General features: G+C 35.1%; 1 protein-coding gene across 1 annotated transcript; it reads left to right on the top strand.

Moving 5' to 3' along the window:
• The first annotated feature begins 144 nt into the window (after positions 1-144).
• Positions 145-27,935, top strand: ANXA10 (annexin A10). The gene is made up of 12 exons (XM_068187118.1): positions 145-4,614; positions 11,989-12,070; positions 13,941-14,035; positions 18,064-18,177; positions 20,320-20,410; positions 20,762-20,841; positions 23,392-23,445; positions 23,566-23,659; positions 25,027-25,122; positions 25,761-25,819; positions 26,879-27,001; positions 27,776-27,935. Exons 1-12 carry the CDS (start codon positions 4,597-4,599, stop codon positions 27,842-27,844), a joined length of 975 nt encoding a protein of 324 aa, XP_068043219.1. The 5' UTR covers positions 145-4,596; the 3' UTR covers positions 27,845-27,935.

Genomic DNA, 27,935 nt, shown 5'->3' with positions numbered 1-27,935 from the left:
ACTATGGTTCTCTAGCAAAAGTTAGTTCTGTAAATTTAATAAAACAAGGCATTTTTAACACTATGATAAACATCCAAGAGACTCTTTTAAATAGCATTCAGAACAATTCTGCTTAAGCAGAAGAAAGAACTCCTAGGAAGACTAATTTCCACTCACCCATATTTCCACTAACTCACTATGTAACTTCCTGAATACATCATGGATATATTCTGTATATTCTCTAATTTTACATTTGTCTCAGGTAAAAATAATTCTCTCCAAAAAATATCCTAACTCTCCTGCCCAACCAACCTATGAACAGCCAATCTTTATTAAAAAAAGTCACTAAAGAAATAGCTCATATAGTGCTGGACTACAGCCAGTTTTTCTATGTCAGCAGAAATCTGTCTTAGCTCATACAAATATTTCCTTTTTATGGTGAATATATTTATAGTTGGTGAATAATTCCAGAAAGTCAAAAACATCAGTGCAAGCTTAGCATAATTCCCCAGTATGCAATTCAGTGACATTCAGGACTAAGAAGTAGTCTGTAGGCCCAAGGTTTTTTCAGTTTTGTCCACTCATGAAAACTACAGAAACCAGAAAAACCCAGAAACCGCAAACCCAGAAAACACAATTCTAAATTATATTGACACGACAGTGAAACCAAAATTTTACAGTCAAAGTCATTGTGCTTTTGCTGTTCCTATAAAGCTACACCCACTACTATCTCTCATTACCCACTGTCTCATTCAAACCCTGTTCTCTTCTTCAACAGCCTATCACCTCATGTGGTCAGGCTATATCCCAAATGGGAACTGGCAGTCACCTTCCCAAGGCACAGCATAACAGCACCACAGCCCTCACAGTTCCTTTCACAAAAGGAAAGGAAATCTTGAAAACAGAAAAGAAAACCTTACAAACACTCTGTAAAGGAGCTATGATCAAATGAAATGCAATTAAAGAAAGAAAATTTGGCAATCTAGTGACTACAAGAAAATGGACCAGGATGAAATGAGGTGCAGTGAAAAGGACACAAACATGCCAAAACTAACCTCACAGATGTTGCAAAATCAGGGGAAAAAATATGATAGAACATAGAAGGGAAGATATGAATGAAATTACATAGATACTTGGAAAACAAAATTAAAAATCTTCACCAAAACGAAAACCATCAAAAGGTATGGGATGCCATGAAGTGAAAGGGATATGGACCAAAGCTTGCCAAATTGATCCTCATTGAAATCACAAGATGTCATTTCCTTTCCCGAAAGGATCTCAAATTCCCTCCTGTGTACACATATTGTGCTCAGAGCTCTTCTCAGAAAGAACTTGGCCCTTGAAACCCTAAGGGGAATTGACAGATAAGTGTCCAAGGTCTATAAGTAATAAAAAGACTTGGGAATTGCAAAAGTTAAAATTTGAGTCATAGGTTGCACAGAGATTCACTGCGTTAAGGTATTTGACATCAAACACTTCATTTAATCATGGTGAATAACATGTTCCACACATTCTACACATGCTCCCAGAGATTTTTAAATGCCCTTTTTAAAGGCTGTTACTACTACACTAGAGCTAGAGATTACCTTTCCACCTCTTCTTCTTGACCTCTGTACCATGCTCATGCATTCTGTGGTCTGGTGAGAGCTAGAAATTATACCAGTTCCAGTTATATTCAAATTTTCTTTCCACCACAGAAACTACATGCTCAGCAGCATGAAGTCCCATATTTTACTGCTTGCAGCTGCAGTAATACTGCACAAACATTGCAATTATTTGACTACTCCAGAGCAATACCTGAAGATTATTATACCAATAATGTGAATTTTGTTTTTAATCTTTATGCAACTGATACACTGGAAGCTAATTTTCAGGGAAAACAAATAAAATAATTTCATATTTGATAATATTTGCTTCTCACTTAAAATACATAATCATTTTTAGTTGGATCCCTAATAAAAGGTGATTATATTTCATTATTTTTACCCAAGGTTTCCATTAAAACAACATGGAAATGCTGATGCTTAAACATTGCAACCGACCATATCAATGAGCAGGACAGGGGAAGTTTGAGGAAGAACCTTTAGCACACATGAGAAATTCCACTGGTTGTAGGGACCTGAAGAAGAGGAGCCAGCCCCTTCTTGCTTCAACAGAAAATAATTAAGACTGTCCAAAAAAGAACATGTAACAAAATGAGGAGAAAAATAACTAGGAATAGAAACAGGAAAAACAGGAAGGAAAGCAAGCAAGTACCCAGAACAGTAATGAAAATTTTACCTGGTAACAGTGAGATAACTGCAAACATTAAATAGAGGTGAAACAGAAAAACAGGCCTTAATCTGTCCAGTTCCTTGTGAACTCAAAGACTTTTTTTTCCTCTGCCCTTTCAAGATCTTTTATTTTCTCCAGCTTTTAAGGTCTCCTGTACTGTTCTTTAGTTAAAAAAACCAAGTATTTCCGATCATTCCACATAAGTAATTATTGCTACTCTCTTCTGCAGTATTTCCAAGTAGTCTTTTTTTTTCCCCAAAAGTGAGATTGCCCAAACCCCTAGGAACACAGCTTCTTTGGCTTTCGCCTAAACAGGATAAGCTCCTCCCCTAGAAAAAAAAAACTCACACCTCTGACCTACTGAGTCTTGAAGAAAACGTGAAGGTGTGGCTCATTCTAAACACTGGATCCATTTTGCACTGACAAATATATTACTCATTTCCTTGTTGGCAAGTCCTGCCTCCCACCCTGGGGGAGAGAAGGCAGGAAAGCACAGCCGAAGGACATTCAAAGGGATAAGGAGGTTGAAACCTTTCCCCCATTTTCTCTAGACTTTCTCACAGCTTTTCTCTGAACGCTTCATTAAAAACAAAATATAGTTCAGTAATTAATTAAGTGCTTTCATCATATTATATGCCAGGTATGAATATTTCCTAGAACAAAAGGCTTTGACTATTTATTTACACCCTATTGTTCTTAAAGATTTGGGCACATGCAAACTGAAACATAATCCTGTAAACTCAATCTGTTTTCTCTTGTACTGAAGATTAACTGTATTACATTTTAATCACAGCAAGAAAACACACAAAATTAAGAGTCTGTAAAAAAGGCTTAATATGCTTTTATTCTTATCACTGCTTTAAAATATGTATCATCAGGAGACTGAATCCTACTCTAGGTACCATCTTCAGCACCTTTAACCAGCCAGACCAGATTCTTCATGCATAATTTTTCTCACCTGTACAGGGAACTGCATTCCCCAACCACCCTCAAAGAGCACTCAAGATACAGAGATAAAGTATGTACTTGGTACAATTACAATAAAGTAAAATACCTACCACAGCCCCAACAAAAAAAAAAAAAAAAAGAGAAAGTAAAAGGCATACCACTGTGAAGCCTATGTTTTATGTGTTTCTTTGTGAAAATCTTCCAGCTGTTTCTAAGGATGCCTTTACATATAACATGGGCTGACATGAAAAAGCTTATACTCAAATCAACACTGCTAGGTTTATACAAGCCCAGAGATAGCTTTAAATAATTAAAAGAGTTGCTAAGGTATTACAGCTACGAGAAAAAGTAATTTATTCTTTCCAAAGTCTTCCTCAATTATAAGGAGAAAAAAACCCCATGCATGTTTTAATAAGTGCTCCAAAGTCTGATAGGTACATTAAGGAAACCAAGAAAATTTAGAGTAATTTAATTCTGAGCTACTGTAACTGTAGCTCACTTACAGTACTGGAAAATATTACCTCTCTAAAATGGACTCAGGATAACAGTAGCCTATGCTTTCCATTCAAGTTGCAGGAGAGAATACACAATGATTCTGCACCTCTATTTTTATGTTCCTCTGTTTTATATTCCACATGTGTGTAAGAAGACTTCATGTTTTATCAATGGTTTATTACAATAATGGTTATCATAAGCAGAAAAATATGGTATTAGCTATGGAAAATGAGATTACTGTCAGTTGGATAGTTAGGATTCTGTATAAGTCCTTGGATAAAGCAACAGTACAGGATTTTTGATCATCTCTTTGCAGGATTTTGCAAGTTCTGACTTGCATGAAAAGATCCTCATTAACAGAGTTTCACTAAGGCTACCTGATTACTCTGGGTGACATATAAGGGCTATAAAGCATCTTCCTGAGCATGCCAGCTACAAATAGATAATAGAGCAAGCGATGAGCTGAGCGATTTCAGCACAAGGATGAAAAAAAGGAACTAGACCAGATTCAATCTGAAAAGTAAATCATTAACACAAGCACTTTTGGTAGGTAAGTGTTTCATCCTGTGACTAGCTGAATTCCAATTCCTAAAATCAACACAGCAGAACAGAGGGTGTTGGGCTAATGACATTGTTTACTTACATTATAATCACACTTATTCAATGCATGGTTAATGACTAAGCACACAGTATATCTATAAAGCCCAAGGACACAAGGTACCAAGGTTCTGCTTCATTGTTACTTTGGAGCCTAATGTACTTGGTATCAGTTTGATTGGATGGCTTCACACAAATCCCCAAAAGAGAGCAAAGTTTAAGTATAACAATTGTATTTACTCTTGCTTTTAGTCTAGGGAAGCTACTATTCCATCTCAACAGAGCTTGAAGACTCACACCAAAATGTATTGTGGAGATTATGTGAGTATTACTATTTGTTCTCCAAAATCTTTCAAAACTTTTCATTCCTCTTAAGTTGTCGTCATGTGTTGGTATCCATTTCCCTTCACTGGTAGAAATTCATATTAGGTGAAGATAATTAGTGATTTGGGTCTAATCTTGGTATTACTCATATATATCAAGTGTCTGAAACAGACTAAAATATAAAGAATTATCAGTTCCTTTCTCATAATTCTAGACCTCTCAAGAAAAAGCAAAAAGCAACTCAAGCCTCCTTGTGAGGTCCTTTAGGTGGGTTTTCTATACTTGCACCAAGCTGCTAAACAGGAAACTAAATTACATGCAATCACTGTATTAAAGATAAAAATGTGAGTTTTTCAGAAGATACCTATTTCTGGCACTATTTTGGGGGGTTGTAATTTGACAAGATCATTTCTAGATGCATAAAGTAACTAAATAGCTTTATCATTTATAAAAATTTGTTTTGTTCATAGCACAAAAAATATTTTTAAAGTAAAAAAATGCTACCTCTACAAGAGCCACAACACAGGAAAAGTTATGGCTTTGCTAGTGCTCTTTGAGGAAAAAAAAAAAAAAAAAAAGAGGTTATAATGAAATTTTAAATCTCCATTCTGGAAACTGCTGGAGTTACTATTTCATGACAACAAATTATAACATTTCTCTCAGTACCTGGCATACTGATCATGCTCTAAGGTTTTTCTTTCAATTATTATTGATATGAATAATGATTTGTTCCTTTCAAAGGCTTTTTACATGTACATTCCCAACAAACTTACAAATCAATATGGAATTTTCTAAAGGATAAATATTTTTCCCTTTATTTTAATATAAAGTATAATTGACTAATTATTCCAATCTTTCCAGTAAAGTACTACTTCTAATAAAATTATATATAAAGCATATAGTCGATTTTCTAAAGGGATTGCTATTGAATCAGGATTAGTAATGTTTGGTTTTCTACAAACTGGGATCTTGCATCCTTTACTAGACAGTTAAGAACTTAAAAGATATTTTCTTCTTAATTTATTTTTTTCTCCTCTTTTAGTTAGTGATTTTAGAATCTATTTCTGATAATTTAAGGACAACAGAAAGAATACTTTACCTTAAAAAAAGTAGTAGATCAGTTTCTGTTGGAGAAGACAAAAAATATAGTTTCTTTTCTTCCACTGATTTATTGCAACCAATTATGTTTAAATAATTGACACTGCATCTGTATATAATATGTTGTCTAAAATTAATGGTAGTACCTTGTAAAATAACTTACAGAAGTCATTTTAAAGTCATTACAATTGACAATTATTATATTTGCAATAACAATGCGGTATTTTGATAGCATTATAAAGAAAAATTAATAGATAAGACAATTTCTAACCATGGCAGATGTTTACAATGGTATGAGGCTTAATATAATGTAACTATTACATATTAGCCTAATGAACTGCTTGAGCAGAGGGGACACAATTTTCTAATTCTGATACACTGAATTACATCAAAATACCCCAGAATAAATGGTTTTAATATCAACTCTTTATACCCTCTTCTTCTAAACATAAAAAAGCACACTGATAAACCCTTGGTTTTTTTCATCATCACAGAAACAAGAGAGCAGAGAAGCAATTGTAGACAAGGGGAAAGCATATCAGTGCCAGGAAAGACAGGAAAACCTGATTACATGCTTTCTCTGGAATGTATTGGGATGGATTCCCAGGTTAGGTAAATTTTTACTCTTTATTCTAATTTCCATGTGTTATGGAAAGGAAAGGGAGAGAAATTATTAACTAGATCACCAGATCCTAGGAACAGACTTGCCTACTGAGGCATCCAGACAGAATGGGGACATGTAAGGCAGAGCTGAATGTAAACATTCTCCCCGAATGCCGCTGGCATTTCAAGAGCAAGTTGGTCATGAAGCAGTGGCAGCTTTCTTTGAAGAGACTCAGTAACAAAATAGCCGAAAAATCACTCTAGCAAATCTCAATCAAGAAAAGAGGGTTTATACAGGACTGAGTGGCAAGACCGTATCAATAATTTCTTCTCTACTCTTCTTAAACACTATTCTAGATTGCAAAGAAGTCCTAGAAGTACACTTTCAACTTAGATGTTTTTCAAGTAATTCCAGAACATTGAGTATACCATTAATTCAGAAGCACAATTAAAAAAACCTGAGGTATTACTTTCAAAATGTGCTTTGTTCTTTAAGAGGATCTTTATATTTTATGCTGCCCCTATCAGTAATTACACACATTATCTGTGAACAATCAGATAGGATGGAGTCCTTCAAGATCAAGAATGAGATGTAAAAACTGTTAACAGCAGCAGCCCTGCAAGGCATCATCATTATCAGAAATTACATACAAGAAATACCCTATAGTAAATACCACAGGTAAAACTACGAGAAATTAGACAAGGTGACATCTATGACCTCTCTGAAATACATATACAGAGAGAGATTGAAGGCTTTGGAGAATGAATTTTCTATGTTTAGAAGTATCCCTTCCACTACTGTATCACATATTATTGAAATTAAATGAAACACAGAAAAACTCACAACAAACCAAAATACTCATGAAATTTTTATTTAATAAAGTTGTACTCAAATGATATCTTTGCAAAAGTATAGCTAGCTCATAGTATGTGGTTAGCTAATAAACAAAACATTTTATTTTAATAGACATTCCCTATGGGAAATATTCAGACTAAGGAGTCTGACTTCAATTGTTTGTTATCAGTAGAATGACTTAGTGAACAAATATTATTAGAAGGTTGTTCGTACTTCAGAATGCTTTTCCATCACAAGACTGAATTGCCTGAAGTTTGCACATCATAATTTGATAAAAGTAGCCTCACCTTTTACTGATACTTTTGTTGAACTGCTTATGACTTTAGTCAGAAAAAGCTGTTGCTTTCTTGCTTTTGCATAGAAGGAAGGTAAGTTCCAAGTATCATTTTTCAGAACCATTATAAATCTTTCAGACCCTTTCCAATCTTTTTCGTTGTTTTGATTCATTCCACCAACACCACACAAAACTGTTATGTCTGCTCAGCTTATTTTGGAATTGGTTTCTTACAGGAGAGCTTAAAGAACATGCACAAAAATAGATATGTATAGAACGCCCACCTGGGCCACCTCTGTGGAGACAGATCTGTGGCTTTAAACATAAGGGTATCCTGAGATCAGAGAGAGGATTAACTATCTTAATGTAAAAGAATCACTGAATCACCTCTGGAGATTTACTTGCCTTATGAAGTAGTTTGACACTTTGTGAGAAAAAAAGGAAAATACTTTTGATTTTTTCCTTTTGAAAAACAGATATCCCCTTCACTAGGATGCTGCAGAGAAAAGACAGCATGAAAACCATTTTTTCATGTTCACATATAGCAGTTTGTCTAAACAAATGCACAAAAAGGCTAAATTGCTCTTGCTAAATTGCTAAATTACTTTCCTCTGGTGCTTTTTGAAGACATTTTCTTTGTAATGCAGAAGAGTCTGACATGCTGAATCCTAATCTTGCAATAAGAGCTCCAGCAAAATGATGATTATGTTGTGAGGGATGCTAGAATCCAGATACCAAAATTAAATTGTACAATTTTTCACATCGTTTCAGTGACTATACCAGACATTTCCCCCATTTTCTTCAGAAAACTTGGCTCTATTTGTGTATATTCATCAATCCACCTGTTCCTAGCAGTAACTTTGCATTCCTCTACCAATATGATTCAAAATTCATTATAAAGTTCAATCTCTTCTGAAGTTTTGTGGAAACATCGTTCAGGGCAGATGAGGGAAGTAAATTCTATTACCAGTTAAAAAAATACAGCAGTTGAAACTCAAGAGTCATGTATTCATTCCATTGGCCTAGCATTAGCCAAATAGCACATTCAGACTTTGGACTCAGTCATGGGACAAATCATATTTCACTTAGCCAGTGGTTGTCTCAGAGCCCCATGGCTTGTTCCTAGATGGAACAAGGAGAGGAAATGAACTTCAAATACATAGAGAAAGACAAAAGAATCAGGAAAAAAAAAAATTTTTATCTGCAGTGTTCACAGAACAAGTTGATAGCCAGAGCATAATGCAAGTTTCTTTATCATGCAATCTCACATTACTGAGACTAATGGGTGTTTGATAATGTTTACTTATTTTAAAATTTTTATTGGAGAAATTCCTGTTTATTTATTTATTTGAAAAAACTTGTAAAATTATTAAATTAAATAGAGATTTGGTAGGCCACCTACCCCAGTCTTTACTCATTCAGGGTAGGATCCAAAAGCTCCCTGAAATCAATAAAAATACTTTCGCTGATGCTATCTGTGAAATTAGGATAAAGCTCTCATAATAAGAATATTAAGCAGTGCAAAAATGTCCCTGCTCTTCTCAACTTTCAAAAAGACTGCTGTAACTTTGTCACAATTTGTTTTACTTGTGTGGATGGGTTGGAGAGCTTTGTATTTAGAGAAATGATATTCAGTGAACATAAACTTCTTCTGACAGCACCAAGACAACCACAATGCAACTTTCACTTCTGTAGATTGAACTTTGCCATGAAGAGCAATTTCTGCTCATCCCTGTAGTGAACCATCTTAGGGCATGCAAAAGAAAAATCATGAGATCATACTGGTAGTTTTCCTATGCTTTCCAGAGCTTAGGGAAGCAAAAGATGTTGCAGAAGTAAAACAGAAGCGGCCGTAGACTCAAAACTGGTCATCCTGATGCCAGAGTCCAGTACTCTCTCACTAGGTTCTTTCAGATATTTCACCCATAGAGGTTGTAACATATAATCTCAAGTTAAGTGATTTTACACAGGTTTTTCTAGCAGAGTAATATAAAACGTAACACAGATGTAATACAGATGAGATCTGCCTTACTGCCTTTCATGACATGCTCTCTGCTGCAGTGCTGGGCATCACAGAGAACGAATTCATGGGTTTAAGTCAGCTCAAACTGACTTAAATTATTTCCAAATTATTTTGCTACCTTTTTAGTATTTACACTCTGTGTTGGGCTTAGACAGGTATCCACTCCCCTCATGCTCATCTGGCCAAGTCAGGAAGACATTCACACTCTTTTAGTGAAGTTAGGTGTAAACACTTATACCACCAGTTCATCCTCTCAAATGTTAATAGCTACACTCAGTCTGCTTTGTGTTGAGCTAAAATAAGCTTTCTTTGCACCAGCTGTGGTCAGCCACATCCTGCCTTTTTCCCTGAACTCTATGGGCACACTGCTCCTACTCAGCTCCACTGAGCTTTCTTCTGTTACAGGGGTCAGCCACAGCTGACCCCAGTGGGAATGAATGAAGCAAGATAACAGTACATGTAACTACACTCAGGTGTTCAATCAATCCTAAAAAATGCCCTACTTCAAAACAGAAGAGTAGAAATTCTCTTGCCAAAAATAACAGAAAGGAACAATCTAGTCATAGGTAGTTGCCTGTTCCCTGATCAAAATCCAATCTGTTGGAATTTCATTCAGTTACCAAATGCCTCTATGGCTCTGCTCCCTCAGTTTGTGCAGTGATGATTATTGCTGCTAGCTAGATATTTCCTAGGCACATTTAGGCAGGGCAAGCCTGTATAATTTTTGAGGAAATGGGATTTTACACCTTGGGCCCTAGGTTCTTGAAGCAGAACTCCAGCTTTCCTACTATAACATTGTTTCAATACATCTCCTCAACTTCTTGAGGTATTTTGAGCAAAAAACATTGTAAGCACAGATGCTTCTAAAGTATGACAAGATTGTAACAAATCTTTGCAAAACAAAATGCCTGCTCCAATGTTCAAGTTTAAGTCGCAGTACAGGAGATTAATATAAGTCTCTCTCACCAACTTGAAATACCACCCTTCCTTCTCCCCAGATAACTACACCAAAGAGCATTAGAGTGATAATTTGCTCAGAAAAACAAATGTGAATTTTTGCATTACTTTAGAAGCAAGGTTTTCCTTCTCACCTGCTGTGTAGCATCTCGTTGCCACAGGACAGAAGTGCTGCTGTCCCAAAAGCAGGCTCACTACCTGGTGTGCAAACACCAATTCATACACCTAAGTGAAGTATTGCTATTTTTTAATTCAAGTTTGCACAAGGTAATGAGCTATATTGTAACCCACAAAAGACCAAAAATTGTTCTGATCATGAGAACTCGGTAGAGTTTCATTTCAACAGAGGCAGAGCATTCACTGGTTAAAAATTACATAACTTTTTGTTAATTAGTAGTCAAACCCTACCTCACCCTACCCTGTTCCTACCTTTACTTGGTAGGTTCAAAGCAATGATCAAATGTATCAAGAAATGGCATCTTCCTTCTCAGCCAAAATACACAGTTCTCATTTGCAGCTTCTAAATTCCTCTGCTTAGATTTCAAGACAGGCAAGAGTGATTAGTGGCCATGCACAAAACTTGTGTGTATGTCACCATATGTGAAGGCACTATGTACAAAAGACTTCAAGTATATGTAAAGCAAACAAGTTAATTAGCATAATTCATGTAAACTCCGATTCTAGGAAGTATTTGTAACAATACCCCATTCATACTTATAAAATATATCCCATTTTTCTTTGAAATGTTAATATGAAGTTAATCGTGTCATTTTAATTGGATATACTGAGTTCGGGAATCATCATAAGAATCTTTATATTTGGTACATCAGGTAAAGCAGATAGAATTCTCAGGTGAACTAAAGAGGTTAACCAGGAGATAGAGCTAAGTATCTGTCAACCTCAGTTATTTTCTTCTGTTTGTATTGGTCTATGATTCTATTAAAATTAGGTTATCATTATTCACTAATTTCTTAGAAAGAATAAGAAAAAAATACATGAAATAAAGTATCACTGAGAATGAGCTGACCATTTAATCAGTTACAAAGCAACTTGGAAAATTGCATTGTCTTCTACATGGCAATCTCAAAACTATCTCACTTGGCAGTAATATCACTGCTTTAATAAATCACCAGGTTTGTAAGCAACCTATGGATCTCATTCATAATTTTCTCATTAGTCCTCTCAAATTAGAAATACCATGAGGAATACATATTGGAGACTGTCAGGAATACCATGGATTAACTTTGAAATACTTTTAAAATACTTTTAAAATATTTTTTAAATAGGTTGGCAAAGAGATTTACATTTTAAGGTAAATCCTCACCATTTTTTTCCCTATCTAGTCCTAACTCATGCTAGGGGCAACTTACTCCAATATGGTCTGTCTTCCTATGGTCAACTGCAAGTTTAAGTTCTGTTTCACAAATCAAAAACTACATATCCTGCTCTCCATGCAGCAAAGAAAGTTTAAAGTTATGATTGTTGGTTTGCAACAGAATTACATTTATCATGTTAAAAATGTTAAACATATCCATTAAAGTCTGATTTTTCCTTTTGCAGACACAAGGAACAATTCTTCCCACTCCAAATTTCAACCCTATAATGGATGCCCAGGTGCTAGGAGGAGCCCTACAGGGAATTAGTGAGTATCTTGACTGATTCTAACACCAGTTTCCCTTTTTTTAGAAAGCATTAGGCAAAATATAAACTCATTAAATTGTCATCACTTATCTGCAGATTCTTCAAGGAATCACAATAAGACACACTGATGGTGTCCAAATAAATCATTTGCATTTACAGGAACTAAGAGTTGATCAAGATTAATCTAAAATCCATACCAAAAGTAACAGTAATGAACACTTCAATGAGAAAACAAGAAAAGCAGAGTTCTGTGTTGGATCACTAGAGAGAACGCCAAGAAGTGAGAGGATTTTAGTTGTAACTGCAACAATTAAGTGCTACCAAGGTCTGCTAAGTCTCTTATTCAGTCATGAGAAATAAAACTAAATGGAGTAGAAAATTTAAAGAATTCATTATCTTTGCAATTTTTGCTTTCAGTGTTTGTTCCAAAAAACTTTTGTTCACAAAAGCATTTTTCTCAGTTCAGATTTTTTATTTTCCTATTGAACCTTGTTGATATTGCTGCTGGTCGAAATACTGATCTATTTTTTTTATCTGAAATGTTTTCCTCACTTTAAAACTGTTCTTTGTATCAGAGCTTTTATACCCCTTGGGCTATTCACAAGATTGTACAGCACCAAATCTTGCATGCTGTTCTCAGTTTCTTTAATGAAAATGTGAAGACTCAAATTTAATGCTGAATGAACCACAATAAGCATTACTCATCAAGAGGAATCCAAAGTATCTTTATGACTAAATTGGATAGAGATGATAAGTTTTAAACATCTCCATACACTTCAAAGAGTACTTTTAAGGTAACGTTGCTAACATGAAAATATAGAGATTATATTCTTCATTTAATACTCTAAGTACAAGTACACCAACCTTAATTTTAACATTCCTATCAAAGTACATGGAAAAAAGTTGTAATTTAAAGGACAATTGCCAAAATAAACAGTTAATCTTCAGAGAAGGTAAAGTCACCATACCCTTCACAGCCACTGACACTCTGACCCTCAATCCTGCACATGGCATTCATTCTTATGAGGATGCTCAGTCACCTCTCCTGTGTCACTGATACCAGCGGTACTACACCAGTAAATAAAGTTTTATATTTATGTTTTATAATACCTCGTCTACCTGGATCCTGCTCAGTTTTTACTAGAGAGGCTATATAAGCTGTAAAGTTCCCTACTGATACCTATTTTTCTAAAAAGGGATCATTATGTACAGTATCCCAACCCTTAGGATGAAAAAAAAAAAGCCACAATTTTCTGAATAATACATATTTTTCATAAGTAATAATACTGATTCATTACCAACATTTACTAGTATGTTCTACCTATTGAGCAAACCATTATGGGCAACCTCCAATAAAACACCCTTTGGAAATGGAGTAAAACAGTATATTTTAAAATTTCATACAGTTCCTCTGAAATTATAACAAGAGTTTTTCAACAAATGATCTAACAGCAATTTGTCATCCCCATAAAAGAGATCCCTAATTCTTAAATGACAATTTAATATCAACAAAATGCACAAGTATGACTTCCCATGCTCAGCCACAAATCCTACTAATGGGCCCTAGTTCTAAACCCATGAAAGCCCCTGTTTTATTGATGCTTTCAAATCCATTGAGCTTATGAGAGGTGAGAATGCATCTGGTAATAATAGACTGCTTCACTTTTTGATGGCATTACACCAGCAAGTGCAAGATACACAAGCACAGTAAATATAACTGATGTTGGTAAATATTTAGTGGGATATTAGTCTCTTGATTAGTTTTTTCTCAAAAAATTAGTATAGTGCTCTTAAACAAAACATGAGCAATCACAAATGTAAGTAATTAACACCAGTGTGTTAATTTAGAGTCTGTGTCATTTCCTTTTCAGGTTGTGAAAAAGATGTGTTGATTGAAATCCTAACTCAGCGTTGCAACTCTCAGCGGCTCATGATTGCCGAGGCATACAGAGACATGTATGGCAGGGTACGACAGAAACACTTTGTACTGTTATTGCTTATTTTGCTCCTGTCTCCTGTGCAGCTGTCAGGTCTTCTCTCAAGTCACTCACTGGAACCACAAGCCTGCCAGACAGCTGGCTGGCACAACAGTTTTGGCACAAATTTGCTTGTTGGCTACTGATACCTCTGATGGTATCTGATTGTCATTTTGACAGGAGAAGCATTGTCTGCCACACAGCGTTAGAAAAGGACAGGAAAAATTCCTTCTGCTACAGTCCATTCTTCTCTACTGACCAACCTAAAACATCTGAGCAGACTTATTTCTTCCTTTATGTGATTTTAGGGCATTTTGTAATACATTTTTCAAGTTTTTGGAATAAATAATAAAATAGTATTGTAACCAAAGAAAAACGCCATACAAAGAGTTACAGGCTTTTTATCTTACATAATGATTATAGTATTGTAACCAAAGAAAAACACCATACAAAGAGTTTCAGTTTTTTATCTTACATAATGATTAGTGTTCACCTCTCAAGCACTGACATACTCACACCTCATTCCATATAGTCCCATCTGTACACTAAGCACAGAAGTCATCTGAGCTGCTTAAAGTTATGATCTTTGAAAGGTGTTTAAAATTTAAGATGTAAAAAGTTTTTTTTTAAATTGTGTTTTATCTACACTTACTGTATATAACAATGGAATTTTTGTTATCTGAGTTCTTAAATGTACACAAGAGATAGCTATCCTCACTCTATTTCCAGATCTATGGTTGCATTTTCCTTAGTTGCTACAGCTATATAAGGACAAAAATAATAGTAACACCCCTTGCAAAATTCCTGTGAAAGTCATGCAAAGTACAGTGTAAAACTAGATACTATTTGATTAAGTTGACGAGACGTGCCCTTTCCCTGAAAGAAGGCACATAAACACTTAGAACAAAACACAGTTTTCTTCATTTCCTGAAGCCAGTAAAACTAAGGGCTCACTGGAAAATTCCATGTAGGCCAGTGTCTGCTTGCCATTGATCAGCATGAGTGAGAACAATGAGTTTGTGCAAACACTACCACACAGCCATCCTCCTTAATTAGGGTTAACTAGAAATGGTTCATTCAAAAACTCCACATTATGTTGTGCTTTTACACCACCAGTTGATTAACCAGCAGAATACATTTGGGGGGCCAAGAAGCTTTCTAGAGACAACACTTATGCCAACTCTATACTAAAATGCCTCAAAACCGCTGACCCCTGAATAAGCTCAAACACCCATTTACTGTCCTAGAACTGGAGGAAAAAGAGCTGGATTTGATCAGTGTAGTAGGTTGATTTTGTGTCATTACTCATCTCCAGGAGATCCATGACTTTATTTGGACTGTTAGAAAAAATGAAATACACAATCATGATGTTTTAGACAAAGCCTTGAATGAATAAGTATATTTTATAGAGACCATAAAATAATAACTGAATCACAGCTATCCACTCTCCAGAGATTGTCACAATGATAAAAGTCAGCACCTAAATTATTAAACTTGTTTTTTCTATTATGATGTATTTATTAGGTTAACCATGACACATGCAAACCATACAAGTCCAGTGTTTAGCCATGCAATACTCCTCACCAAGTTTTAATGTTACTCATAGAAAACTAAAATATGTCAAGCTACCCAAAAGTGCCTGTGACATGAAGCACCCAAGCCCATTCTTCTCAAGAGTTCATTTATCTCCACCACTGGACAGTCCTTCTCTACTTCATCTATAGCAGCTGGCTAGTTTGTTTTAACCTCTTCTCTATAATGTATCAACTGGACCTATCACTTTAATAAGGGAAAATATTTAAAATCTTTGTATCATGTTTTCATCTTTAATTTCTGCTCTCTGATACATGATGCTCTAGAGATAATACAGTATCACAGTAAAGACTTGGAAAAAGTCCTTCAGGAACACAATTATTTCATAGTCACAGAGAACCATTATTAACTTGCTCACCATTAATTGGCTCTTCTCTTCAAAACCAAAATAAAACTTTATTATAAACAAATCAAGTCCCTATGAAAACACATTACCTTTAAATTTATACCTCTTTCAGCCACATGAGTTAACATGAAGTGTTATAAAGACAGACACAGACCTAAAGACCTAGAAGAAAGAAAAAAGCCAAAGAAAACCTCAGACATCCTTTTTAACAATCTCAGTCTCTAAAGCTATGAATAATAAGAGAAGGGAAAGGCAATAAAACTGTTTCCATATTCTAGCAATGGGCTACAGAATACTGTAAAAGTCATGGAACATACTCCAATACACCCACAATTTTAATTCAAATTAATTTGATAATCACTAGGTATGCTTTACAGGGCAAGATTCATCATTATATTCTTGACAGTTTCTAAAAAAAAACCCACCAAGAATGTGATCTATCTTGCATTATATAGCTCCAGTTGTGAAAGATAATTTAGCACACATCACACTTCCCTGGCTGCAATTTGTCCCACTGGTTATATTGCATTGAACAAATGCACCATTTGGCAATCCCAGTTTATGAGTGGTAAACATCACAGGACAGAGAAGAGACACGGCAAGGCAAGAGCAGTTTTAACCTTCTCAGTTCAATTTATGGTGAACCTGTTTGTTCAATCCTTTTCCCTTTTATTTCACTTCAGTCTGCTCAATATGGAAGCCACTATGCCCATTCATTAAATGTAAACTGAGACACATTAGAAGGAGAGAAACATTAAAAAAATTAAGAAGAGACCTGAACTAGCTGCATGATTCAGACATATAGAGAAGTTTTAAGATTCCTTCTTACAATTAGCCTCCAAGGACTTCTTACAGGAAAGATGATTAGCAAATTAAAATAATGACAACTTAGAGTTACCTTTTCTTATTTCCAATACTTCTTAGTTCCAATTGCAGGAGTAATTTTTAAGTAGTAAAAATACCATTAACCAGTAACCATTTGTATTATTAATCCATTTTCCCCACAGGCATGTTGTCAAAAGTAAAATGCCTTAATGAATTAATTTCTACTCCATGTGTGATTTAGTGGCTGTCAAATGAATCTCAAGTGCATTCACCAAAGACTGTATGTTTCTTCATCATAAATTTAGTTTTTAATATGCATATGTCTTCCTTCACTGCTACTCTAGCTATTAAATTAATTATATTCAGAAATGTATTAAAATGAAAGTATAGGCATAAAAAAAACACAGCTCTAGAAATATACTAGTTTGTATAATGAAAACTGTTTCTGGCAGGCCTTTCAATTCACACAGACTGGAACATCTTACAGGTGTCTATAGAGCTGCACACAAAATATTAAAGACTGCACAAGTGACCTCAATCAAAAACAGTAACTAGTAGTAAGTTAACAAGCTTTTGGCATGTGCAGCATTTTGAAGGATGCTACTAGGAATGGGGAGGAAACTCTGATCCATTACTCAGCTACCTGACAAGAAAGAACTGAGAAATATGAGGAGGAAAAAGGGGGTTCCATATTATTAATCCAGCATCTATCAAAAGTAGTGAATTCAGTTTGAATGTAAAACATAGAATTGAAGCACATAACCTTCCAGCTAGCCAAAGCTGATTTTTAATGTACTAGGAGCAATACAGATATTTTTTCTTAAATTCTTCACATGGTAACACTGAAAAAAATCAGAATAAACCAGTGTTTTATGACCTTGATTTTCCAAAGGTGCTTACCTCTCTTGGATCCACAAAGGGAAGCTGCAGATGCTCTGCTGTGATATTCAGTTTTCCAAGACTTTAAGTAATAGTTGCACTTAAACAGCTGCATTTTCTTCTCAGTTCTAATGAACTGAAAACCAACAATCCATTGTGCCTACTGGCTTGTGCACCTATTCGCATCTTACTCATGATAGTAGAAGCACGTACTATATAAAAGAATTTTTTTTTACTTAATCTTAGCCAGAATTCACCTTTGACAGTTCATCCTTAATCATTTACAGAGAAAACCACTAATAATTTCTTAAGCTGTTTTAGTAAAGTGTGACTATAGAGATAATCCTGCCTGTACACTTTCTTTTTCTTTTCAAGGATCTGATAACAGACCTAAAAGAGAATCTCTCCCATCACTTTAAAGAAGTTATGGTTGGCTTGATGTATCCACCTGCATCCTATGATGCCCATGAGCTTTGGCATGCCTTAAAGGTAATCTTCATATTCAGAATTGCAGTCATTAATTAGAGTACTGAATATGCTTTTTTTTTTTTTTTACACTTCATTGGTTGATAAACTACTGAAAGTTAGTACATTGGAGCAGTGTACTATCACTTAGTCAACTAGTCAGCAGAAATACAGTGCTAGTTCAAGTTTATCTATCACTGTACTAAAATCAGCATAAATAATGTCCTTGTCATGGAACATATACAACCCATTTAACACCTATGGTAAACTCAGAAAACAAAGAAAGACTTATACAGGAAAATATAAGGTGCTGGTTTTTTTGGAAGCATTTATGTATGCTACAAACCAAGTTTATTTCCACAGCCAGTGCCATGCACGTAAGTCTACCTCTCTAAAGACCAATACTTCTTTAGCAAACGTGTCTTTGCATAAACACCTACAAATTACCCTGCGACAAAGTGTCACAGCATATGGCACAGTCAATAGGGCCACAACACACAGAGCACCACCATGCAACTTCAGAAGGCTTTAAGCATTCACCCAGAGTAACACCATACCTCATCTGAATGCTTCTGCCCATTCCACTTCAAAAGGCTGCAAGCATCTGCCCTTCTTGTTCTTTAGCCCAACCTTTTATACCCCTCACCTGACATGCACTGCACCTGTGGGTCCCTTTGGTTATTGGTCAGTGCACCTGGGCACTCCATGGCCCATTGCTGTCAATGCTGCTCACCTGCTTTTCACAGCTGTAGCCCACCGGGGATGAGGCTCGGCTGCAGCCCCACTCCCAGTTAGCACAGTGTGCCTACAACAAAGTAATAGTAACTCAACTGAAATAGAACTGACTTCCCTTTTTGAAGGAAATATTTCCTTTTCTTCCCTGGATCTGAGACTGCAGTCCTCACACAACTAAAGTTTGTGAACAAAAACATTTTTTCAAATATCAGGTTATTTAATGGTGAAATTCACTCCCACAGGGCATTGTGGAGACCAAAGGCACAACTTAGTTCATAGAGGACTTCAATATATTATTTGAAACTAGGTTGACCGTTGGCTATTGAAAATAATAATTCTTCTCAGGAAATTCCTGAATTGCCAACTCCTAAAAGACAGGGAGGCATATTAGAGTTCAACACTATTTTCCTTTTCTTTCCATAAATATTTGCTACTGTCTGCTGTCACAAGAAAGACAGAGACTACAAGATTTCAGCCAAGAAGATTTATCTTGCCAATTTTGAGAACTCTGCCCCCCCTCAAAAAAAGAGTTAATAGGTTTTTCTTGTTCTTCAGACACTTAAATCAATTTTTAGAACTACTGGTATGTCTTTATTATAGTTGGCATTAAAAAGACTGTGAAGTATCATTGCTAACAAAGGAATCATGTCTTTCATTAACATTACTGACACAATTGCCAAAGTTTATTTTTTCCTAAATGTAGATCAAACTTGAACTTTCTTACAGTACTCTATCTTGACCTGGATTCATATGGCCAAGGTAAAAAATCCAGCCCATGTGTATCTATGGGCTCTAATGCTCTCCCTTTATCCCAAATGCAGAATACGCATTAACACTATCCACGTGTATATCAAAAGCAGCACATGCACAACATCTTATGTCAATTGAAGTTTATAAAATTAATTCAAACCCTGTGGGAAAATACAGTGATTTGCTGCACTGCATGTACTCCATGACGCTTTCCTTTAATTCCAAGTTCTATGCTAGATATTACAGAGTGTAGCATTCCTAAATAAATGATTTAAAAGAAAAGATTATAAGAAGGGAGAAGACCAACATAATACCTATGCTCATGTCTACTTCAGATTTTCTGAACACTTGCTAGGGATGTATACTCAATCTTTGCATCTGATTTCTTTCAGCAAACAATAATTCCTACTAAAGTTCTAAAATTATTCCCATTATGTTTCTGTCAACACTAGTCTTGCTTCATTTCCCTCTTTCTAAGGCATATGCTGAAAATCAGATTTAGAAATATATTTGAAATACAGGGTTTTATTATTCAAGTAATTTGAACAGGTAAATTATGCAAAAGTACACTACAGAAACTGCTATTATTTTGTTATTTCTGATAAGGACAGCATTGCTTTCTTCTAAAAATTGGGGTTTCTACTACAAAACATCTTTTCATATTTACTTCTTTCCATACAGGGAGTAGACACAGAAGAAAAATGTCTAATTGACATATTAGCCTCAAGATCAAATATGGAGATCTTCCAGATGAAAGAAGCCTACCTAATGCGTAAGCTTTTTTACCAAGTGCAGAGTCGCAGCCGTACTTTGTATGTTCTGGAGGTATTAGCACACATGAAAAATGACTCCTCAATACAGACTGGTTCACATCCTCTCCCATACCTACATACAAAAGGCTGAAGCAATGTGGTGGGTGGGCAGGCCAGTGGGGACAGTGGCTGAGGGCCCCCCAGCCGGGCCAGATGAATGTGCCAGCCCCAGAACCAAGTCCTTGTAGAACCTGCCCAGGTTACACTGGAATAGAATAAGCCTATTTATCCTTTATTTGATAATCTTCATTTGTACTATTCAGAGCACGTTCATTTGTGATTTAAGATTTTATGGTTTTGGTTTAACCTAGAATATAATACTGATCTTCAACAAGATATCGATTCTGAGACTTCAGGTCACTTCAGAGATACACTCATGAACCTTGCTCAGGTACTGTAAAAACAAGAACTATGATTTACATTTCTAAAAGACTCATAATGACTTTCAATAGTATTTGATAAGTTTTACATTTTAAGGTGACTGATTAAAGCTAGTTCAATATGGCTGCACTTTTAAACAAGAAAGAGGAGGGAAGCTAATGAGGAAGAGAAACAATTCCTTCATCTACTCTGACTTAGACTTTGGATATCAGATGGAAGCAAAGGTAAACAAATTGTTTTATAAATTCCCATTGGTATTCACCTGCTGACCCTTTGCTCCATCTGTCTCATCTCAAAATTAGTCTACTTGCATATACAAATGTGATTGTAATTTTTAAAAGCATATGCTTTCTCCGTTTTCAGAATATATCATAAATCAGTCAAACATGTGAAAATAGAGATATATTCACATTTGACTATGAAATAAAGATTTAAAGAGTTCACTGCTTAAAATATAATGCTATTTGTGCTATTGCATATGCTGAATCACAAAATGCTAGCACAGAAGAAAAGGAAGTATCACTTTTACATGTTAACTTTTGCAGTTTTCCAGTCCGTAGTTTATACAACAGAGTGGTCATCCTTGTCATTCTCATTGCATTTACTGTGCTCATTATCTTTAAAATCTTTTGTAAACCGGAGTAACAAATAATAAAGGACTGCCATGGGATAACAGCATACATAAGGTGTATCTGTACTTTTAAATACATGCATATCTGGGGAAGAACTTCTTACACAAATTTGAAATAACAGTAGGCTTCACTGTAGTTAAAAAGACAGAAGCTTCAAAAGTAGAAGCTATAAACAGGAAATATTTTCTTATCATGATGGATGTTATTTCCCTAATCATGAAAATTTTTCCTTGCTTAAAAATAAGAGCAACTTCACTTAAGCAACCTCACTTCTCATAATTATTAAAACAGTGGGACATAATTCACCTGTCCCATGAACCAAATTTAAAATAATCTCTGACTATACATTACTAGTCCTAATTTTCTTAAACCGTAGGTATTGATAAAAAAGCCTAAAATCAGCAATTTCATGGCTAACAAAATCTGCTATTTCACTCAAGAAAAGGAAGAGTTGCAGGAAATTTCAACTTGACTCAATTATACTGAATTTCTGAAGATTGTTAGTCTAATCACTCATGCTTGCATATCATGTTATATTAAAATTCAGTGCTCCACATATGCAGAGCAAACGATTCAATTGCTATAATATTGTATCTATGGTTTTTATGTCCAGCCTGAGGCAGATTAGAAGTTATAGGTTATGGCCTTTCCTAAAGAAATTAACAGAGTTAAAAGAGTTTCAAATTCAGGCTACTTAATATTCTAGTCTGAGACAAAGACATTTTATTCTAATGCTCTTTTTTTGGGTATTAATTGAAATATGTTAATTTTCTACAATTTAAAACATAATTATACAAATTTTACTGGAGAAAGTGGGCATTTGACTCATGTAGAGTATAATTACAGTTATTTTATTGTACACTGCCCTGTCTTTATTCCCTTATTTTTTTGTCTATGTAATTTTATGCAGCCATTCCATCACAATTCACTTCAGATAATTTATCCTGCTACTAGAAATTTCACTAAGTGAAATTCTCACCATTCAATTAACATGTAAATTAACATTTTTAACAAAAAAGAACTACAAATAAGTCATTCTACAATCTGATAGCCGATACCTAATTTTAATCCTTCCCTTCATATATAAGGTAGCATGACTGTAAATTTTAAACAAAATTGCTTCAAGGACATATCATTAAGGCAGTAATTACATGAGCTTCAGATTCTTAAGAATTCTGCAAACAAGGATGATTTGTATCCTTACAAGATTAATATGGTTATAAAAGCAACCCCAAAAGTAGCATCCTCTTCTCTTTTTCTGACTATATAATTCAGATCATAGTGTGTTTACTTAAGAATTTAGCTTGGTTTGCGTAACTGAAAAACTATTAAATGTATGGGAAAATGAGAACTATTCTTCTGGGGTTTGTGTATCAAAGTTGCCAAACTATTTCCTAGCCCTGGATCTTAATTTTAGACAACGATTATGAGCAAGCAAAATCTCTATTATCTGATGAGCTTGCTCTTATGGTCTGTGCAGAAAGAAAAATACATTGAGAAAAGATTTTTCTGGTAATATGAATATTGGTAAGAACTAACCAGTGAATGGTAAATGTTACTCCTATCCTTGTTTTCCCCTCAGAGTCACATATTAGAGTAAACAATATAACATCCATAATTCTGAAAATGGTGGTGGGATTGTGGTGGTCAGGTAAAAGTTTATTTAAAATAGGACTAAAAATGGGATATGTTTATCTACTTCCCCCACTTTTTCTTCTCACAAGACTGTTTTTTATTCCAGAATTCCTCTTATTAAAGAAAATTAAGATATAATGTGACAACTTGAAGATATGTTCTACATTTACAAATTGAACCATGAAATATACTGATCCAACCGAATGGTCTATATACCTAGATATGTTACCTTATATTCCTACAGTGGTTTAGGACTTAACTTTTGAAGAATATGTATCTCTTTTTTCCCTTAGGGAACAAGGATGGAAGGATATGCAGATCCTTCTACAGCTGCTCAGGATGCAATGGTAAATATGCTCAGATGTGCAGTTCTGAAACATTAAAAAAAAAACACAGAAAAAAATGTTGAAAAGTGATAAAGGACTTACTTTAAATATTTTGCTTTTTTTGTTTTTCTGATATATTAGATTCTATGGGAAGCATGTCAGCAGAAGACAGGCGAACACAAAAACATGCTGCAAATGATTCTCTGCAACAGGAGTCACCAGCAGTTGTGGATGGGTAATCCAGCAGTTCAGCTGTCTGAATACAGAGTTTAAAGGAAAAATGTGACTCGCTAAGAAAGCCATGCTTTGCATACCAAGATAGTCAATGTGCAGCAGGACATCAGCCTGAAACCGTGTGAACTTTTGGAACTCTCAGACTTGCACTGATGTTAATGAGAATTTGGAAGTAATGCAAAATTGAACTGTGCCCTACTGACAGGTGTAGACAGAACAGACAGGCATCAGGATGCCTAATAACCCAGAGAAAATGCATGACAAAGAAAGGCAAATGTTACACTGCAATGAGTCTACACATGACACAACAGAATGAGGGAGATTTTCCTTATCTATTTTATTCATTTTTCTTAAGCAACTCTTATGAGGGAAAACACCTAGAGAGTGCTGGATGGAGTATTTTCAACAAATGTTTGCATGCAAAAACACATTGCTGTTTTGAAGGTTTTCCCCAGAAGTTTCATAGAAGTTTTTGATGGAAGCACTTCAGTGTTCACATCTGCTCTCCAGTACTGAACATAAACACATAAACACAAGGGCCATTTTTATTTAAAATAGAAAATCAGACATAACTAGAGATTGCAGGAAATTTATGTGAGCTCATCCAAATCTTCCATTGTAGAAAATAAACCTATTTTACCTGGTGATAAGTTTGAGTTTCTGCTCTGCAGTAGAAAAACAGTCTGTCTGCTGACAAGTTTATCACCGTGCAGCCAGCTGTATTTCTTACGTCAGCTTCCAACAGTAGCTTAGAACTACTTCGTTATCATGGATCAACAAATTCATTCAGCTGATGATGAGAGGATTAATACACCTGCTCTATGTTCTGCTCTCTTCCTGAGATCTGAGGGTCCTGCCTGTACTGTACTGCTCCAGAAGTTTTGTAGTCAGCAGAAAAAGAATTTTCCTCCTTCCATAATGGAGAAAGCACACCCTGGATATTTGCGTGTCTGTGTATCTGCATCTTGCAGCACGTGTGCACGTCATGCAAGTCCTGGCTCTTTGCCACAATCCAGGAGTCTTGCCAGTTTTAGCCAAGCCAAGCAAGGAAGTTGTCTTACTAGCAGGACGTTCTTACAAGTGTCATAAACAGATGTTGCTAGATATGTGGCATGAATTCATTTTATACTGTAGGCTGAAGAACCCAGGGGGAGAATGTCCTAGAAGCCAGGTTTCAGGCTACTCATTTAGGTTGCCTGACCTGGGCAATATAAACATAATGAAACACTGAGAATAACAAGGGTAAAAAATAAACTCGATAGTTATAGTACTGGGGAGATTCAAGGAAAAAAAAACACAAAAAGCAAGTTGATCATTATTAATGAACTAGAATAAAACAAGATCTTTTTTCCACCCCTCCCCCCTAAGTTTTCCAGGAGTTCCAAAATATCTCTGGGCAAGACATAGTAGATGCCATTAACGAATGTTACGATGGATACTTTCAAGAATTACTGGTTGCAATAGGTAATGTAAAGTTATTATTTTAACTAGCAGCAATCGCTTAATAAATTCTAGTATAACATCTCTTGTGCATCAAGAATACTATTTTTCTGGTATTTTGTCCACTTTAATCTCCTATATTGTGCAAATAAATTTTCAGAGGTAATTAGAAAAGAATATTTTAACTACTTTCCCCTGTTAGTGTAAATCTAAAAATGTATCTATGCAGCACTAGCTTATGACTGAGCAGAACCAGTATCTACTTTATTTGATAATAAATTTTGTGTGATAACTGCATTTCCAACTGTTTTTACATATTAAATCACCAGCTATGTTTTCAGGACTTTGGTGGTATATAAATAAGTTGCAAGCTTTATGTACATTTATCTTTCATTTATAGAGTAAGGATAAAAATATTTATACAAATAGGATATGTGAGGATATTCACTGATACTTAATAGGCCCTTTGATGCAACAGCAATGAGGACCCACCACCAAACTGTCAAAATTATAAATATAGTTGTATAAGTGAATATTGGTAGCTTAATTTTAACCTGATGCATGGAGAGCACTACCCAGCTTTTTATTTCAAGAAGCCCAAAGCCTAAAGAAATTATTTTATAATAATCTTCTGTTTACCCATTGCAATTCTTCTCTCCTAGTTCTCTGTATTCGTGACAAGCCTTCCTACTTTGCTTACAGGCTTTATAATGCAATTCATGTAAGTAGTCATTCTACTTCACATTTCATAAAAATAAGCTTCCCTTTTTTTTTTTGTTTCTTTGTTTGTTTGATTATTCTAAAACAAGTACTTACAAATCAGTCTCTTCAATCTTTAAGGTGTGATTGTGTGTTTTAAAACTGTTGGTACCTACATAAATTTCAAAGCAGTAGTGCCTAAGCAACTAAGCAGTAGAAGTGCCTAAGCAGTAGAAGTAAAAGTTTAAGTATTTCGATACCTTAAAAATTATCTGTCTGGTAACTATCAATTTTTTTTTTTTATCTGAAGGCTTTTTTCTATGCATGGAAACTCCCCCTGCTGTGCAGAACTCAATGTGCATTATTATTACTATGTAAATTTTTTGTCTGTAGAGATTTAATAAGTATGGCTAAAACTTAAGTAACAAATTAATGTTACATGAAGACAAATGCTTATATTTCTTTGTAGGACTTCATGAAGATTCTTTTATTTTTTGTGCAAGTGCTAACTTCTTTTGACTTTTTATTGCCACTAGATGTCCCCGTTCTTCACAGAATTACATTAGGAAAACATTTAGAAACAGTTAAAATAAAGCACATCTGAACAAAAGCTATGTAAATTCTAAAGCTATGGTTAAAAATCTCAGAGAATTCACATGAGGCAGCAGTTTTTGTGAAATAGATTACTGGCCTCGTTATAGTTTGAACGGACTCCACAACAACAGTCACAACTGTTACTCAGAAAACTGAATTCCTAGGAATACTGACAAAAGTTTGTCATATTTTCCTTTTTTAAAAGTTTCAGTGCATGGATAAGTCACTGGCACATAGGAACTCCCTGTTGTGCAGTTACACGAGTTCTATTCTTTCAGTACATGAAAACTGAGTAGGATAAAACCCTTAGACTCCTTTAACATCTAGCATACCTTTATGGGTATACCTTTTATATGCTATATATTTATATATCCTACATGGGTATCTCTTGTCTTCATCTATTAAACACTGATATGAGCATACGCAGATGGGCAAACACATATTATCCAACTATCAAGTTTCCTATCATTTTCTTTTTTTATTTTAGGACTTTGGGTTTCACAATAAAACAGTTATTAGGATTCTCATTGCCAGGAGTGAGATAGACTTGATGAACATACGCCAGCGATACAAAGAGAGATACGGGAAATCACTCTTCCATGACATTAAAGTAAGTTTTTACAAACTTCTGCATATATTCAGCCCTGGTACCATACAGTCTCTATCACTCTGTTTAACCATTTGGTTTAAAACAAAACAAACAAAAAAGCACATTTTCAGTGCCTCAGTTTGATTTGAGTAAGTGAGAAATTAATTTTCAGCTCACTCTCTGTGATTTTACCCCTCCCCAATGCAAGATGTGCATATAAACAGGGCATAACAGTGTGTGCTGAACAAGAGTTTGTATGAATGGTTTCTACACTAATTGATAACATCTTATCTGATCTGTAAGGCTAGGCTGGTACCCCTTTTGTGTGAAACTGGAGCAAATATCTGGTTTTATCCTTGTGCTTAGGTAGTACCTTCACAAACCCTGTTCCTCTTGTATGCCTGGTCTGCATCTTAAAACGAAACTTTGAATCTGTTTAATTGTACAAAAAAATGTCTCTTGTTAAGACACTACCTTTCTCATGTCACTATAATACAACTGCAAGATGTGCAGCAACTTTACAAAATTGGTCATGGTTTTTTGGTATTGAACTTGAGAATTAATAAAGAGATTTGATCCAGCCTTTCAAAGATAGATTGTCTCTAGGTGCCCAAGCAACCAAAGGCCATAGCAAGTGAAATTAAAAATAAAATCTCAGCCTAGAATCCTTATGAAAACAATGTAATGTTTTACAAACCTTACAGTAGTCTAGTCCTTGTCACATAGCAGAAAAAGAAAAATTCAGAAAACATATAGTCACAGAAATGTTGATTTTGGTTTTTTTTTTCCTTGCAGCATTTTGCTTCAGGGCATTATGAGAGCGCTTTACTTGCTATCTGTGCTGGTGATACAGAAGATTATTAAGAAGATGTACTCTGAAGGCTGTGCAAACCTATTTTAAATAGAAAATGAAGCTATATGCAATGCACTAACTGTAAGATATCGCTATTATACA

This window comes from Anomalospiza imberbis, chromosome 4, assembly GCF_031753505.1.
Source record: "Anomalospiza imberbis isolate Cuckoo-Finch-1a 21T00152 chromosome 4, ASM3175350v1, whole genome shotgun sequence".
NCBI classification, from domain to species: domain Eukaryota; kingdom Metazoa; phylum Chordata; class Aves; order Passeriformes; family Viduidae; genus Anomalospiza; species Anomalospiza imberbis.
This window is presented reverse-complemented; position numbering and strand designations above follow the sequence as displayed.

Excerpts from the sequence above, each read along its gene's own strand:
- ANXA10 (XM_068187118.1), top strand. Across the intron at positions 23,660-25,026 it reads TCACCAGCAGTTGTGGATGG|TTTTCCAGGAGTTCCAAAAT; the intron begins GTAATCCAGCAG and ends CTCCCCCCTAAG. Across the intron at positions 25,123-25,760 it reads AGAATTACTGGTTGCAATAG|TTCTCTGTATTCGTGACAAG; the intron begins GTAATGTAAAGT and ends CTTCTCTCCTAG.